Source organism: Emys orbicularis, chromosome 2 (genome assembly GCF_028017835.1).
Source record: "Emys orbicularis isolate rEmyOrb1 chromosome 2, rEmyOrb1.hap1, whole genome shotgun sequence".
Lineage (NCBI taxonomy): Eukaryota > Metazoa > Chordata > Testudines > Emydidae > Emys > Emys orbicularis.
This window is the reverse complement of record NC_088684.1, coordinates 46,780,688-46,798,031: the sequence shown is the minus strand read 5'-3', so window position 1 is coordinate 46,798,031 and position 17,344 is coordinate 46,780,688. Positions and strand designations below refer to the sequence as shown.

General features: G+C 43.5%; 1 protein-coding gene across 1 annotated transcript in view; it reads right to left on the bottom strand.

Annotated features, from left to right (window-relative positions):
* NBN (nibrin) overlaps positions 1–16,075 on the bottom strand; it is a 59,828-nt gene extending 43,753 nt beyond the window's left edge. Inside the window, exons 1-4 of the mRNA XM_065398709.1 lie at positions 15,960–16,075; positions 12,022–12,155; positions 10,313–10,461; positions 3,880–4,039 (exon numbers count right to left, since the gene is read on the bottom strand). Coding sequence (XP_065254781.1) covers positions 3,880–4,039; positions 10,313–10,461; positions 12,022–12,155; positions 15,960–16,002 — 486 coding nt within the window. The 5' untranslated portion in view covers positions 16,003–16,075. The remainder of the gene's footprint in view (positions 1–3,879; positions 4,040–10,312; positions 10,462–12,021; positions 12,156–15,959) is intronic.
* Between the last annotated feature and the right edge of the window lie 1,269 nt (positions 16,076–17,344).

Here is a 17,344-nt window from a genome sequence, read left to right as displayed (position 1 = left end):
TAAACGGAATAACCCTTTTTATTACTAACCTACTGGCGAGCAATCTTTAAAAAAAAAATTAGAAAAAGGAAAATCAGTGATGCTATACAAACAGTCTTATTTCGCAACAAAAGAGCCCTACATGCAAATTTACAAAATAGAATATTTAGATATCAAATGGCGGATAAATGACTGCTAACATCTCTTTTCTATGTAGTTGTTTGAAGTTTCTAAGGCCTTGTCTACACTACACAGTTTTGTCGACAAAAGTCAGGTTTCGTTGACAAAGCAGCGGAGGTGTAAACACAACAATGCTCCTCGCACCGATTTAACTCTCCTGTTATGCCGATATAATAAAACCACCTCGACAAGCAGCATAGAGCTTTTTGCAACACAGTTAGAGCCACAGTGTCAGTGTAGATACTGTGCTTGCTTACGTCATCCTAAGTGGCCTCCAGGAGGTGGAGGTGCCCATTATGATCACTCTGGTAAGCAGTTTCTACTCTGCTGCCCTGCAGTCAGGTACACAGGCATACACCCCTCCGCCTTTAAAGCTCTGAGAATATTTGAAATTCCACTTCCTGTTTGCTCAGCACCGACAGCTCATATTACATCTTCCCAGCTGACAAGGATGGCTTTCTGCAGCAAACACGCTCCCACCTGGAGTATACCAAAGTTGCATCATATTGTATGTATAGTTGGGGTTATTTTTTCCAATGTGCATTACTTTACATTTATCCACATTAAATTTCATTTGCCATTTTGTTGCCCAATCACTTAGTTTTGTGAGATCTTTTTGAAGTTCATCACAGTCTGCTTTGGTCTTAACTATCTTGAGCAGTTTAGTATCATCTGCAAGCAGTTGCTATACTAACAATGGTACCTCTGTTTTTATCTGTAGCTGCTGCTGTTATGGCCATGAGGAGTTCCCCCTCCACATCTGCGAAACGCCTGAGCCAGACAAGGAGAAAAAACAAGAGGACTCCAGATAACATGTTCAGCTAGATTGTGCAAGGCAGTGCCACACTGGGCTGGAAGGTGAGTATTTCAGACTGGAGAAGGAAAGAGCAGACAAGAGACAGACTCAGGAGGCCCATCAGGAAAAGCAGAGGGAGATGCACCAGGATATAATGGGGCTTCACTTTCAGCAAATACAGATGCTGCAGACTCCTGTGGGCCTAGAGATTCAACAATCACAGGCTCGCCTCCCTTTGCAGTCCATGGAGAACTCCAGTACAGCAACTCCGTATATCCACCTCAACATTCCATATGGCAGCAGCGGCTACCACTACCACTCCACACACCAGGGGATCGTAAGTACAACCACCAATGGTAATCCGCCAGCCATGAAAGAAAGTCCCTGCTTGCAGCTTTCTGAACAGTCCTGTGTTCTTAAGGAGTCAAGCATCATACCCTTCCTTTACCAGCCAAGACTGATGTCAGTGACGCATCCCCAGTAATCCACCAACGCTTGCATAACCATGGAAAAGTAGCTCTTTCCGTTGAAATACTCTGGGGCATGGTGGGCTGGTGCCAAAATAAGGATATTCATACTATCACTCCACTGCAGTTTGGGAACTCCATTGCTGAAAATCCATCCACTATGTAATGCATGTTGCTAAGAGTCACGGTCCTGCATAATAGGAGACAATTAATGGCCCTGCACACTTGTCTGACAATAGCCCAGTGGCTTTTCCAACTTCAAAATGCTACCAGTGAGTGGGAAATCAATCTGGTGTTGCGAGTTTCCACAGTGCAGTCACCACCATTTCTCCACGGTCAGTGCAGCTGTCATTCTGGTGTCTTTGAGCTGGAGGGTTGGGGTAAGGTTGGCAAACAGATCCAGGAATGTGGCCTTGCACATCCGAAAGTTCTGCAGTCACTGCTCTTGTCCCAAACCTGCATTAGGAGGCAATCCCACCAGTAAGTGCTCATTTCTCAGGCCCAGAGTGGTGCTTCACCATTTGCAGCTGCTCTGTGAATGCTACCAATAACCCTGAATTGGTTCTCGCTATTTCCCACAGCAATCTGTCCTCCACGAAATCATCATGTTCCCCACTGATGCAGTTCTTCTTGAAGCTCTGCAAATACAATAGCAGAAGACTGTGCATCCTGTGTTTGCAACATTCATGACAACTGTGCCGAGCAGTGCATCTTCTGTCAGAGATGGCGGAGAGCGAGAAGGGATGCACGGGTTTGCAGGATTTTTAAAGGCTCAAAAATTATGGTATATGGATGACATTATGAGATCGAGACAGTTGCATGCTGGGAACGTCACCCATTGTTTCCAGTCACCCCTGCACAACTCGTTTCTGCCCCACCATGCATTGCCAAAACATGCCAAAAGACAGTGTGCTGGACAGTGGCAAGTTGCACCCTGGGACACCTAACCATGGTGCACCGCACTATGCATCAACACAAGCACTCCTTGTGAATACACGCAGTACAGACGCAAAGAGCCAAATATGCACACATACGAGCATATAAAATATACAATAGCTTTATGTTGAAGTAGCTTGAGTCAGCCAAATTTTGTAGTGTAGACATGGTCTTATCTATATAAATGTCTAATGAAAGCATCCAGAGTGACATTACATAGGATTTTCATACAAACTAGAAAGGACCTACATTCTCATGTTTGAGGGTAGAAACTAACCTTTAACTACAGGTTAGGAGGAAACTCCCACCCCCCACGGCCAGATTATTCCATAACCATTCACTACAGGGTTTCTTGCACTTCCTCTAAAGTAACAAGTTCAGGCCTCTATCAGACAAAAGGATAATTAATATTATGGACTGTAACCTTAAGAGTATGGTATAGTACGGGGTGGGCAAACTTTTTGGCCTGAGGGCCGCATCGGGTTTTGGAAATTGTATGGAGGGCCGGTTAGGGGAGGGGGTCGTCGCCCAGTAAAAAGGCCAAACAATGTTAATGTCTTATTGAGGAAATGCACACTGCACACAAGGATTACCCCAGGAACTGTGTAGAATAGAAACCTCTCAGAGATAGGTTTCAGAGTGGTAGCCGTGTTAGGCTGTATCTGCAAAAACAACGAGGAGTCCTTGTGGCACCGAAACCCACCTGTTCCCCTGCCCCTGACTGCCCCCCGCTGCCCCATCCAACCTCTCCTCTCATTCCTGATGGCCCCCGCCAGGACCCCTGCCCCATCCAACCACCCCTTCTCTCTGTCCCCTGACTCCCCCCCGCCGGCCCATCCAACCCCTCCTCTCATTCCTGACTGCCCTCTGGGGCCCCTGCCCCCATTCAACCTCCCTGCCCCCTTACCGCGCTGCCTGGCGCACCGGTGACTGGTGGCGCTACAGCCACGCCGCCACCACTGCACAGCACAGAGCACCGGATCAGGCCGGGCTCTGCAGCTGCACTGCCCCAGAAGCTCGCAGCCCCGCTGCCCACAGCATTGCGCTGGCGACGGAGCGAGCTGAGGCTGCGGGGGAGGGGCCGGGGGCTAGCCTCCCCGGCCGGGAGCTCAGGGGCCGGGCGTGGCCCACGGGCCATAGTTTGCCCACCTCTGGTTTAGTAACTCCTATGTTCCTCTGATTCACATTTAAGGGGTCTGCTTCTTTTGCATTTTCAAATACCACAGTGAACAGAAAAAATAAAGCCCAGAAAATTACATCATGCACAAAAGTGGATGACAATTGTAAAATATTTTAACTGCTATAAACAGTTCAGACTCTTCTGATTTTACTTAAATGTTCATATTGATTTTGTTTTTAAGGACTCTTTACTTGAAAACAATCATTTTCCTAGGTGAAAACCTGGCCTCACTGAAGTCAATGAGAATTTTGCCACTGACTTCAATAGGGCACTAGGATTTCACTCCATACATTTTCATGTTGAAGTCACAAAATATATTAACGTACAGGAACTCAACCTACCTTAACAGTAACTTTCACTGATATCATGACAAGATGAGTACATTCTTCTGACCAATCATTCACAACAAGGCCTCCAAGCTGCAGAATAGCTTGATTTAAAGCAGTTTTCCCAGAAACTTCTAAACACGAGGAGCAGACAATCAAAGGTTCATATTCTACTCTGCAAGGAACAAGTTACAGAAGAGAATTGTCTAAATTTGGGCTGTCAAGCAATTAAAAAAATTAATTGCAATTAATTGTGCGATTAAAAAATAAATTGTGATTAATCATGCTGTTAAACAATAATAGAATACCATTTATTTAAATCTTTTTGGATGTTTTCTACATTTTCAAATATATTGATTTCAACTACAACACAGAATACAAAGTGTACACTTTATATATATATTTTTATTACAAATATTTGCACTGTAAAAAAACAAAACAGTATTTTTCAATTCCCCCATTACAAGTACTGTAGTGCAATCTCTATCATGAAAGTTGAACTTACAAATGTAGAATTATGTACCAAAAAAAAAAACTGCATTCAAAAATAAAACGTAAAACTTGAGAGTCTACAAGTCCACTCAGTCCTACTTCTTGTTCAGCCAATTGCTCAAACAAGCAAATTTGTTTAAATTTGCAGGAGATAATGCTGCCCGCATCTTGTTTACAATGTCACCTGAAAGCGAGAACAGGCATTCGCATGGCACTGTTGTAGCCAGCATTACAAGATATTTACGTGCCAGATGTGCTAAAGATTCCTATGTCCCTTCATGCTTCCACCACCATACCAGAGGACATGCGTCCATGCTGATAACAGGTTCTGCTCGATAACTATCCAAAGCAGTGCGGACTCATGCATGTTCATTTTCATCATCTGAGTCAGATGCCGCCTGCAGATGGTTGATTTTCTTTTTTGGTTTCCGTAACGGAGTGTTGTTCTTTTAAGACTTCTAAAAGCATGCTCCACACATTGTCCCTCTCAGATTTTGGAAGGCACTTCAGATTCTTAAATCTTGGGTCCAGTGCTGTAGCTATCTTTAGAAAGCTCACATTGGTACCTTCTTTGCATTTTGTCAAATCTGCAATGAAAGTGTTCTTAAAACAAACAACATATGACGGTCATCGTCCAAGACTGCTGTAATATGAAATATATGGCAGAATGCGGGTAAAACAGAGCAGGAGACATAATTCTCTCCCAAGGAGTTCAGTCCCAAATTTAATTAAAACTTTTTTTATATTTTTTTTTTAAACGAGCGTCATCAGCATGGAAGCATGTCCTCTGGAATGGTGGCCAAAGCATGAAGGGGCATACGAATGTTTAGCATATCTGGCAAGTAAATATCTTGCAACGCTGGCTACAAAAGTGCCATGTGAACACCTGCTCTCACTTTTAGGTGACATTGTAAATAAGAAGCAGGCAGCATTATCTCCTGTAAATGTAAACAAACTTGTTTGGCTGAACAGGAAGTAGGACTGAGTAGACTTGTAGGCTGTGAAGTTTTACATGGTTTTGTTTTTGAGTGCAGTTATGTAACAAAAAAATGTACATTTGTAAGTTGCACTTTCATGATAAAGAGATTACTGTACTTGTATGAGGTGAATTGAAAAATACTATTTCTTTTGTTTATCATTTTTACAGTATAAATATTTGTAATAAAAATAATAATATAAAGTGAGCACTGTACACTTTGTATTCTGTGTTGTAATTGAAATCAATATATTTGAAAATGTAGAAAAACATACAAAAACATTTATAATAAATTTCAATTGGTATTCTATTTAATGGTGCAATTAAAACTGCGATTAATCACGATTTTTTAAACTGTGATAAATTTTTTTGAGTTAATCACGTGAGTTAACTGCGATTAATCGACAGTCTTAGTCTAAATAGTTAAAGTGAAACATTACAGGCGGACAGAGCTGCCTGAAAAATGGAATTCCTGTCTGAAACATTTCCAGGGCTCCCTGAGCTCCATGGAACCCCGGCTGGCAACAAACTGAGCAGCTCAGGGAGTCTGGAAGCCAAGCAGCTCAGAGAGCAGAAACTCCAAAAGCTCCCACTGCCAAAGAGCTGGGAGCCTGAAAGCCCTGGGAATCCTTACTCCAAGGCAGCCCTCCTAATTGGCTACCCTGCAGACAAGGAGACTGGAAGGTCAGGAAGAAAATTTATATGTGGATCTTTTAAGGTCTAATAGCATCAACAATATATGCCAAGTATACTGAATAGCACAACTGATTAAAGAAAATACGTATGTAACTAACAAATGTCAAAGTGCATTCAAGTTAAAATAGATGTTGCTTTTTTTAACGCAGTGGTTCTCAACCAGGGTACTTGTACCCCTGGGGGTATGCAGAAGTCTTCCAGGGTGTACATCAACTCATCTAGATATTTGCCTAGTTTTACAACAGGTTACATAAAGTGTGCTAGCACAGTCAATACAAATTAAAATTTCATACAATGACTTGTTTATACTGCTCTATATACCATATACTGAATTATAAGTACAATATTTATATCCCAATTGATTTATTTTATAATTATATGGTAAAAATGAGAAAGTAAGCAATTTTTTTTTATATTTTTATGTCTGATTTTGTAAGCAAGTAGTTTTTAAGTGAGGTGAAACTTGGGAGTACGCAAGACAAATCAGACTCCTGAAAGAGGTACAGTAGTCTGGAAAGGTTGCGAGTCACTGTTTTAAAGAATGCACTCATTTTGTTCAGCCTAAATTTAAATGTATACTGGTTAAGAACCCTTCATTCCCATTAAGTGTGAAATATCTTTTTTTTTAAATTTGTTACAAGTTCAATTTTCTGTCCATTCCCTTTACATTCCCAGCACTGCCTCCTCTCTCTCCTGTTACTGGAAAAAATCCTTCTTCTATACAGCTCCTCTAATCTGAATCTGCATCGCTCTTCCTCATCAAGTCTCCCATCCCTTAAGTCTTGGCTGAGAAACACGCATTTTCTTCTTTGGCTTTGACTCTTAATTCCCCCCCTGTCCCCCGCTTTATTACAGTATTATATGATTCTTTAAGGGCTTTATCCCCTCATCGATGCTGGAACTAGGGGTGCTGCAGCACCCCCGTCTTGAAGTGGTTTCCATTAAATACAGGGTTTACAGTTTGGTTCAATGGCTCTCAGCACCCCCACTATAAAAATTGTTCCAGTGCCACTGCCTCCACAGTAGGAGGATAAAACCCTGGGACTGGGAGGAGGATTGGGTGTAGAAAAGAAGTCCCAACTCCACAAGAGGTACATCTCCATTTTCAAAATACTGGGATTTTTGCAGTCAAATTATTGTGGACCCTGTCAGTATTAACTTTCCTGGGTGCAGAGGGAGAAAGCAATAGAGTTCTGCAGTGGGGGGGGGGGGGGAAGGGAGGGAGGAATCCTTAGCACATCTGCTCCTGATAGCTTGAAGGCATCAGGGCTAACAGCTATTAGAGATACAAGATTGTTACATGAATGTGGCTGTGCCTCTGAATGTCTTGTTTGCAGTGTTGTAGCTTTGTTGGTTCCAGGATATAAGACAGACAAAGTAGATGAGGTAATATAAGCTTGTCCCTTCCACCAACAGAAGTTGGTCCAATAAAATATATTACCTTATCTACTTTGTCTCTCTGAATATCTTGACATATTAGTTAAAGGGCTAATCCTCCTCCTTCTATGGCAAGAGAGGGAGAATGCATTAGCAAGTTTTCACATGAAGATGTTCCTAGTTTCTTCCCTCTGTCCTTTGTAACAAAAAAGGGCAGATACGTCAAGCTGCACAAATTTCTTATGTAGCTTAGTTGCATACATTAACGGAGCAACGACATCCAGTCATGAGAAAAAATATTATAAATAGCCAGCAACGGTTATAGTTAGAAACTGGAGAGGTCGAACTATTGGATATTGTGCTGGGAATTATGCAGAATGATGCACTACTACACATGTGGCACAATCCATAAAAGGGGCTATAGCATATGAAAAGAGCTCTTCCAAACCTATTATAAACCGAGATAAAACCAACAGGACCCGTATGCTAAGCCATTGGTTTTCAAACTGGAAGCGGGGGGCGGGAGGGAAGAGGAGCATGACATGGTTATCGCGGGAGAGGGGGGGGAGAGGCAGGGAGGAGAAACAAGCTGGTGTATAGAGCCATGGCCAGCCGGATGTCTAGGCCAGGGCAGGACAGCAGCTGGGAGAGCACACAGGGAGTCCTCAGGGGCAGGACTTGCAGCCCTAGCAGCAGCTTGCTGCTCTCCCCCTCCTCCCCTTACAGATTACGGAGGACTCCCTGAGTGCTCTCCTCCCTGCTGCCCTGTCCTGGACACGTGGCCAGCTGCAGCCCCATGTACATTAAACCCTCTGGAGTTTGAAGGAGTGAAGGCAGGTGGAGATCGGACCAGGCCTCCTCTCTGTGCCATGTGTGACGAACTGGGACTGTTCTTAATGTTTCCTCTGAATACTGTGTGGGTGCCTCAGTTTCCCCTATGCATTTCTTAAGTCTCCAGTGTGCATAAATGACCGACAATCTGTCTCCTAGCAACAGATGGCCAGGGCCCTTCCCCCCTTGCAAGGGGATAGCTAAAGGTGAACAAAGAGATCAGGTGACCTCCTGGTCCGGGAAAGAGACAAAGGCCAGAAAGGAGGGGCTGGAGGGGGTTTCAGTTTGGAGCAGCCTGGGGACGGGGAGTGAGTGCAGACGGGGTTGTCTGGCTCGCTGGGCCCCAGAATGGACCCGGCTGAGGGATCCCATTCTCTGTACCTACAAGCTGTTTTAGACCGTGTTCCTGTAATCTAATAAACCTCTGTTTTACTGGCTGGCTGAAAGTCACGTCTGACTGCAAAGTTGGGGGTGCGTGCAGGACCCTCTGGCTTCCCCAGGACCCCGCTTGGGCGGGCTCGCTGTGGGAAGCACACGGAGGGGCATATGCTGAATGCTCCAGGGTCAGACCCAGGAGGTGAAGCCGTGTAAGCTTCTTGCCCTGAAGACAGTCTGCTCTGAGGGAGAGGAGGCTCCCCAAAGTCCTGACTGGCTTTGTGGGGAGCAGTTCCAGAACATCGCCTGGGGACTCCGTGACACCATGCTGCCCTGGATTCCTCCAAAGATGGAGCCAGAGAGTCCTACTGCCACCTTGGGCATGAGTCACCTTTCCTGAGTCACCTGCTGCCTCAGACGAATGGGAGTTGGCAAGGCTGTTGTGTGACTCCCATGAGGATCACAGCAAAAAGTATTTGGGAACCTCTGTGCCAAGACATCTCTTGAAAGTTTTATATTTTGAATACTGAGGAGTTGATTATTGCTACTAACTTATGCTTACTCTGCAGTAATAAGTTATTTTCTTAAAAATTATTCTCCTTAACCTCTGAGGACAGGACAAGTAATGGGCTTAAATTGCAGCAAGGGAGGTTTAGGTTGGACATTAGGAAAAACTTCCTGTCAGGGTGGTTAAGCACTGGAATAAATTGCCTTGTGAGGTTGTGGAATTTCCATCATTGGAGATTTTTAATAGCAGGTTAGACAACTAGGCCATCCCTGACAGGTGTTTATTACATAGTTCTGCCTTGAGTGCAGGGGACTGGACTAGATGACCTCTCGAGGTCCCTTCTAGTCCTACGATTCTATCTTCCAAGACTGTATTGTACATTGTTCTTTGGCTTAAAATTGTTCAACTTTTTGGTGCTAAAGTCATGACTGTATATGGTTCTAGGACATTAGTTTCTGAAACATGTTTCAAATAGATTTGCTAAATACGATATACTAAAATAGCTTATTGTTATAAGAACTGAAGAGTTCTGTTTTGCTACAAACTAATGACACTGGTAGCACTAAGTCCGGTAGGAGTCCAATTTAAGAGACTAAGCCAGCTTCCAACCTCCTTTAACACCGATTTAACAGTCATTAAAAAAAAAAAAAAAGTTATCATTATCAGTTACTTTATTTCTTCCTTGAGTACCACTGTATATTTATGAGGGAAAGCACTGCCTTGCCTTACCGCTTAAATCCAAGGCTGTGTAAGAGTGCAGCTCTGCAGCTACCTCACTTCCTTTCTCTCCACATCACTAACAGTGGAAGGAGGCTCTGCCAAACTTCATCTCAACCCCCAATTTTTATTCCTCTTGTAAATGCTCATGGATGTTTTAGGAACAGTTTTATTAAATAGGGTTTTTATTCTTTGTTTGGGCTAATTTTAGGACACTTAATGCTTATGATGCAGAGTCACTTATGGGCTAATCTTTTACCACAAAAGGTTTCAATGTCAATTCACAGGAAGAACCTTCTACAAGAATGCGGCTTGAACATATATATCACTTTATTTTCCTTCTTTATAGAAATTTATCACTATTTTCTTTATTCTTTTACCTCCTTAAGTACACCCTGTGGTACTATTTTTAAAAATTACAACTGGCAGCTGCAATTTTATTTCAGCATTTCAGAATCAATCCAACTAGTTCTCACCTGAACTTGCTTTCAAAGACTCCAAAATTGACTCTATCACCAGACTTCAGAGTTCTGGAAGTACCATTCAAAACTTTTTCTCCATTAACAAAGGTACCATACTTCGAGGTGTCTTGTATTATCAATTCAGGGACTGAGAGAGCTTGACTCTGAAAATGAATATAAATTTGTAAAGTCTTATTAGGTACTCAAAAAATTATCTTATATTGTTAAAGAACAAGAAGCAACAGATGTATAAAATGAAAGCACATATTATGAGATACTCTTATTACTGTCCTAAAAATATACAGTATATTGGGACAAATATGTTAGCTATGCAGTTCAAAGTTTATCACCTGCTTTCCATGACAAACAATTGAGACAAAAAATTCTCCATAACTACTTAAGAGAAGTAGTATTTTTTGCATTCAACTTTGTTTTGCTATAATTCACTACCTCTACCTTCTGTTATATGGTACTCATGATACCAATGCATCTGTACCCATGTACCAATATCAGGATGTGCTAGTGATGTTGGGGTGCATTTCCTACCACTACAGATTTCCTTTTTAGTAAATCTTTGTGAAACATTGCTAATTTTTTGCCTTCGCTGTGACCAGTCTAGAAGCTATGGAGAAATTTATATAAAGCTAGTCTATTACCTTTAGAGTTTGTAGATATTCATAAGTATTTGTTGTGGGTCAGAATTAAAGCTCTACTTCTGCAACTCAATGCATGCAGGTGTACCCTGCACACATACAGAGCCCCGTTGACTTTAATGAGCCTCTGTGCTACAGCTAGGGTCCACTACTGTGCCTCAAATTACAGAACTCCATTCTAAGGTGACTTTTTACATATGTGATAGTCACCAAATAAACAAACCATAAAGGTAATTGAATATTCACATTCAAATACCTTAATTGATCATTTTTACTCTTTACAATCCTCCCCCCCCCCAATTGTAATGTTAGTATGTAACTTACATAAGGGTTATATTAATCACGGGAAATAACAGGAAAAGTGTTTCTGTGTAGGACAAACCTTTTTTGCTCAGTTACATAAGTGAGACTCACCTACCTCAAGAAGTCAGTGGGAGTTAAACCTGTGTGGCCTTAAAGGGTATGTCTACATAGCAAAGAAAAACCTATGGCTGGCCTGTCCCAGCTGACTCCGGCTCTTGGGGCTCGGGCTGTGGGGCTGTTTCTTTGCTGTGTACACTTCTAGTCTTGGGTTCCCACCTTGCAGGGTCCCAGAGCTCAGGCTCCAGCCCAAGCCTGGAAGTCTACACAGCAATGACACAAGCCCCATGGGCCAGCAACAGGTGTCTAGTTGTTGTGTAGACATACCCAAAGACACAAGTTTGGAACACAGAAAGCGAAGTGAGTCACAATTCAATACCAAACCTTATGGGGCCTGTCTATATGGGGAAATTTACTGGTATAATTACACCAGTATAATTCCCCGTGTGGGCATAAGAGTATCCACAGGGGGAATTATACTGATATTACTACAGCGCTATAGTTTTGTTGGTCAATTTCCCTGTGTAGACAAGCCCATAGAAATATTCAAGAAAAAGATAGCATGCGTCTACTGCCACCGTAAAATGTAGGTTTGTTGGAATAAGACTGGAATTGATTTCAGATTGAAGCATATATTAAAGGTGGGGGAGTATCCCTAAACCCAGTCAGTTTTAGGTCATATAGCCATAATGTAGTAAAGTGGATACTTACAAGGTTAGTTTCAGGGTGGGTGACTGTCAGAACTGCATGACTTCGACTGATTGACTGATCATCCTGAATTAAAATTGCGCAGTTCTTGCGTCCAACAACATACTCAGTACCAACCAAAAGTCGATATGGCTCTGCTGAGAACAACAAAATTAACAAATATTTAACAGCAGAAAAACATAAGTACTTGTGAGCCATTTAAAAGCTTTTGCCAAGATATAATAAACTCAGTCCTGTAATCCTAGGTGTATTGGGCAGGATTGGAAGTGCAATTTTATTTTACAGCTACATTTTTTTTCTCTCTCACTGGCTCCTGCACACTTGAGCTGGACTCACTGTTGTGACAGAAAAAGTAGTTCATAGTTCTGCGGCAATCTTCCAGAGAATAAAGTGCATCACAGTGCTAACAAAACAACAACTTGCAGTACTACTTACAGGAAATGTACAGTACCACTTTTGGGAACCATTAGGTTTTATATGAAGGAAAAAAGTATATCATACTGCTATTCCAGAATACTATTCAGAAAGACAACTAGCAAAAGAGATTCAGATGAAAAAATCCTACCACTTTTTAATTGAATGCTGGATGATCTACAAGAGAAATCAAACCATAGTTGATAAATATCCACTCCACTTTGACTGATTGTTCTATTCCACTCTTGGCATTTGTCATCTAGACAACATGGCACAATCGCATACATTTTGAGTGAACTTGAAAAACATGTTCACCTATTTGCCAGTAGAAAGAAACTTTTCCTGATCAAGGTGGGTGAGTAAAGGGGGTAAGGCACCAATTTCTACAGAACACAAGCTTTCATTTAAGGAAAGAGTCACTTTATAGCCCTTAGCCCTGTGCAGGTAATTTTCAAATACGACAGTAACAGTACCTCTGCTGCTGCTCATCACTTCCCTAAGGAGCAGTAGAATTACTAAAAAGATTCTACTCAGTTTCACTGCACTACTTAGAACCCTGTTGCCAGTATTAAAATTAACCCAAACACACTTACTCTGGGGTGGTTTGGGAAACTAAAAGCAGCAGCACTTGTAGGCACTGACATTGTTTATAGGGGAGGAGGACCCAAAAAAAAAAAAAAAGATTGAGAGAGTAGAAACACTCCCTTCTATATGTGATAGTAGCCAAGAAAATGGAGATTCTTCCTTCAAGAACGAGGACCTCCATCGTGTCAGTCACCTTCCAACTGGAGACTGATAGAAAAGATGAAGCCCAAATTATACAGCTAATAAAACTAAGAAAAAGAAGAGAAGTGACTTGCCAGTGCCAAAACTGCACCCAATCAGCCCAACACTTGCATGTATGCAACAGGTGCAACTGAGAAAATGAGACCCCCAGCAGTTTGACTTCCACCCCTGTATTTATTCCCTAGATACTTTTAAGACTGCCAATTCTGGAAATACAGTACCTTATACATGTATTTTATTGGTTTCTGGAAGATTGTAGAGCATCTCACATCCAAAACCCTTCAGTGCAATAAAATGTAAGATCTGAGCTCCTCAGGACTCAATTGATAGTGTGAAAGAACATACCTGACCTCAAGGCCATATAGTTTCAAGGATCAATCCTATAGGATTTGAGTCAGAATTTGTCCAAATTAAAGGCAAGTCTTTCTTTCCTCTGCAATTTTAAGTTTCCTAATATTATTACATTCTTCCATAATCAAAGTTAGAATGCTTAGTTTTAATTACACCAGTGAATTACCAAGAACTTAACAATTTTCTGGGGAACCTAAATTAAATTAATTTGTTTTCAGTCTCATTCCTAGTGGCAAGTTTTCACAACACACGTACCATCACCAAAGCAGATTGTAATTGTCTCCCTCATTGGCCATTTTAGTCCTTGTCTACACTTGTCGGTATAACAAACAACCCTAGAGGAGTTATTTTGCCAGTATGGCTTATACCAGTTCCCTGAATAAAATCTACAACAGCGCTTTTTACTAGCATGGCTAGGTCAGTTAAGGGTATGATTCTTTTTCCACACTTCTAACTGACATAACTATGCCAGCAAAACTTTCTAGTACAAACCACTCCTTAGTCAAGAAATCAAAGAATGAATAGGCATGAAGAATAAATGATCCCCCTGAAAAATACCCTAGTCAGGTCAGGGATGAGGCATGCAAGAAAGATAGTTCCACCACACACAGGTACTGCAGCTACCCATGCTGCATGTATTCTACAACTTGACGTTTCTGGAGCCTACATGCCTCCAGCTATTTGATATCTTTTTCAAGCAATAAAATTCAGATCATAGTTAGGAAAGAGGATGGACTATTTTCCTCAAGAATTTATTTAAAAATTTAAAGTATTTTTTCTCCCCAAAACCTTTTCACATTTTAATTCAACTGAAGAAATTTACCCAGCCTCTCTCACTGTACAACATGAAGTAAAACTTTTTTCTCGTAAATACAATTGCTGCCCTCAGTTAAACTATCAGCTAACTAAGCAGTATAACTGAGGCCACAAGACTGTGTTCTACAAAAGTTTTAATCAAATTCTTGCACTGTCATTGTAGCCCAGGTAAAGTTCCTGCTCAGAGCAGACTCAAATGACACAGTGGTTAAAAAAAATAATTCTGGCTGTTGGCATACACTAGCTATATGTTGCTGATGTTATTTAATATATTTATTAATGAAGTGGAAAGGTGGATGAAGTGCAAGGTGGCAAAATTTAGGATGGTCAAAGTAAATAAAAAGTTATTTTGGATAGGCAAGTATATAGATGATTAAGAAAGTCTGGAGGGCCCTGACAAAGCTCGATAGCAGAGAAAGTTCATTGTTGACACATAGAAATGTAATGCATATTGGAAGGAATAAATTTGAACCGCTCATACAAAATACAGGGTCCTAAATTAACTTTACACACTCAAACAAAAAGACGCATTGTAGACAACTCAAGGAAAACCTCTCCCAAACGCACAGCAGCAGTCAAAAATACAAACGAACTGCTAACCTGCATAAAGAATGACAGAAAATAATAACTGGAAATATTACATAAAATCAATAGCACAACCCCATTTAGAATATTGTGATCAGTTCTGGTCACATCATCTAAAAAAAAAGAAGGCTTCAAAGAAGTGATGAAAATGATCAAATGCACAGAAATAATTTCATATTTAAAAACCTCAAGAGTAACTATATAGGGATGAGAGAGACAAGGTGGATGAGGTAATAACTACACTGCATATTTAAAGATGAGACATAAGAGGGGTCGTGACAGAGGAACATAAAATAAATGGCAAAGAGAAAGCAAATGGAAGTAAAAGGTATGTTTCTACATTCACTCCTATACACACCCTCACATAATAAAGGGGGAATTGAACAAAACTGAAAAGGCAATCACATTAAAACGAGTAAAATATATGTTTTAAAGGAGGCATATTTAGCCTGTGGAACTCATGGCCACATGCTATCTATCATTCAGGTGACTAAATCAGGCTCTGATACGGTTAGGAGACCATCCAGATTAGACGCAATTTAAAATCCTTATTTAGAGGGAACACAGACACTGCAGTGCACCCCCCTCCCCCGCCAGCAGGGGCTGGAAGCCCCGCGGGCCCCTCACCTGTTGCACTCACACACTGTGGGGGTTGAAACAATGTGTATAGTGGGGGTGCTGAAAGCCACTGAACTACATGGAAAAGCCTGTATCTGATAGAAACCACTTCAACCCAAGGGGTGCAGCAGCAGCAGCGCCCCTAATTCCAGCACCTGTGACTGGGGGGGGGTTCCCGGCACTGCCCCCCGCCCCAGGACCCCTGAGTCCGCGCCGCCCCATTGCCCCACCCTCAACGCAACGTGCCCGCCGGCCTCGGTCCCAGTACCCGGGGCGGATCCCGCCGGGCAGCGGGGCCAGGTGGGAGCGGGCAGGAGCCCAGCGGCCAAGGGGCTGGGGGTAGGGAACACTGCATTGCGGTCAGCCCTTACCTGGGGCGGGCGCGGGCCCTGCCGCTGACATCAGCTTCCACATCCCGGGGAGGGGGAAAGACCTCCGACCTCCTCAGCCGGCGCCGCCCGCTCCGCAATCCGCGAGCGTGTCCCTGTGCGCGCTCCCGCGCGGCGAGAACCAAATCTCGCTGAGGCACGGGGCGTGCAGCGCCACTTGTCGCCTGGGAGGGGAATAACAGCTACTTCCGCCTGCTGACTGCGCGCAGGCGCGGCGACAGGACGGACGCAGGAGGGGAGGGAAGAGGTTGCACTGCTGCTAGCCGGAGTACGGGTGGGGGCAGGGGACATTCCACTGTTGCCAGTCCAGAGTCCGGGCATGGTTGGAGGTACACTAACACATAAGGTAATCTCACAATCAGCAACTGCACTGTTGCCAGCCCAAGGTCAGGTCATGGGGGGAAGGAGGCAACGCTGCACTGCTGCCAGCACACCTGCCTTATGCAGGGTTATGAAGAGACTTGCTATAAATAACAGAGAGTCCCGTGGCACCTTTAAGACTAACAGATGTATTGGAGCATAAGCTTTCGTGGGTGAATACCCACTTTGTCAGACGCATGTGGGTAGTCACCCACGAATAGGGTTACCATATTAAAACATTTAAAAAAGAGGACACTCCACGGGCCCCGCCCCTTCCCTGCCCCACCCCCGCCCCAACTCCGCCCCTTCCCCGGCCCCACCCCAACTCTGCCCCCATTCCAACCCCTTCCCCAAAGTCCCTGCCCCAACTCCGCCCCCTCCCCTGAGCGCCCCGCATTCCCCCTCCTCCTCCCTCCCAGCCACGCGAAACAGCTGCCCGAGCGCTACCGGCTTCACGGTTTGCCAGGCAGCCCCCAGACCTCCAGACCCTGCGCCCCCGGCCAGACGCTTCCCCAGCGGAGCCCGGGAGGGGAAGCGCCCGGCCGGGGGCGCAGGGTCGGGAGGTCTGGGGGCTGCCCGGCAAACCGTGAAGCCGGTAGCGCTCGGGCAGCTCAGCTCTTCAGCTGCACAGAGCTGAGGTGTCTGGGGGGAGCTGCAGGCGGATTCCCCCGTGGCGGCGGCGGCTGGAGAGGAAGTGGTTTCCACAGGTCTGAGGTCCTACTGAAGAACATCCTGCCAATTGTCATTACTAGGCACAGACATGTAGTTACGAAGGAAATTGGGGGTAGGACAGACTGACAACCATTACAGGTGAATATCAACAAGGTACAGTCAGTGCACTCCTTTTATAAGAATCACATCTGTCCCGGATGATTTAATTCTTACAAGCGGAGTATAGGTTAGTATAGGAATGTTTTTATCCCAGTGTTTTTGATACTTACAGTGGAATATAGGTTAGTATAGGAATGATTTTATCCCAGTGGTTTTGATCACTATACATCAGGGAT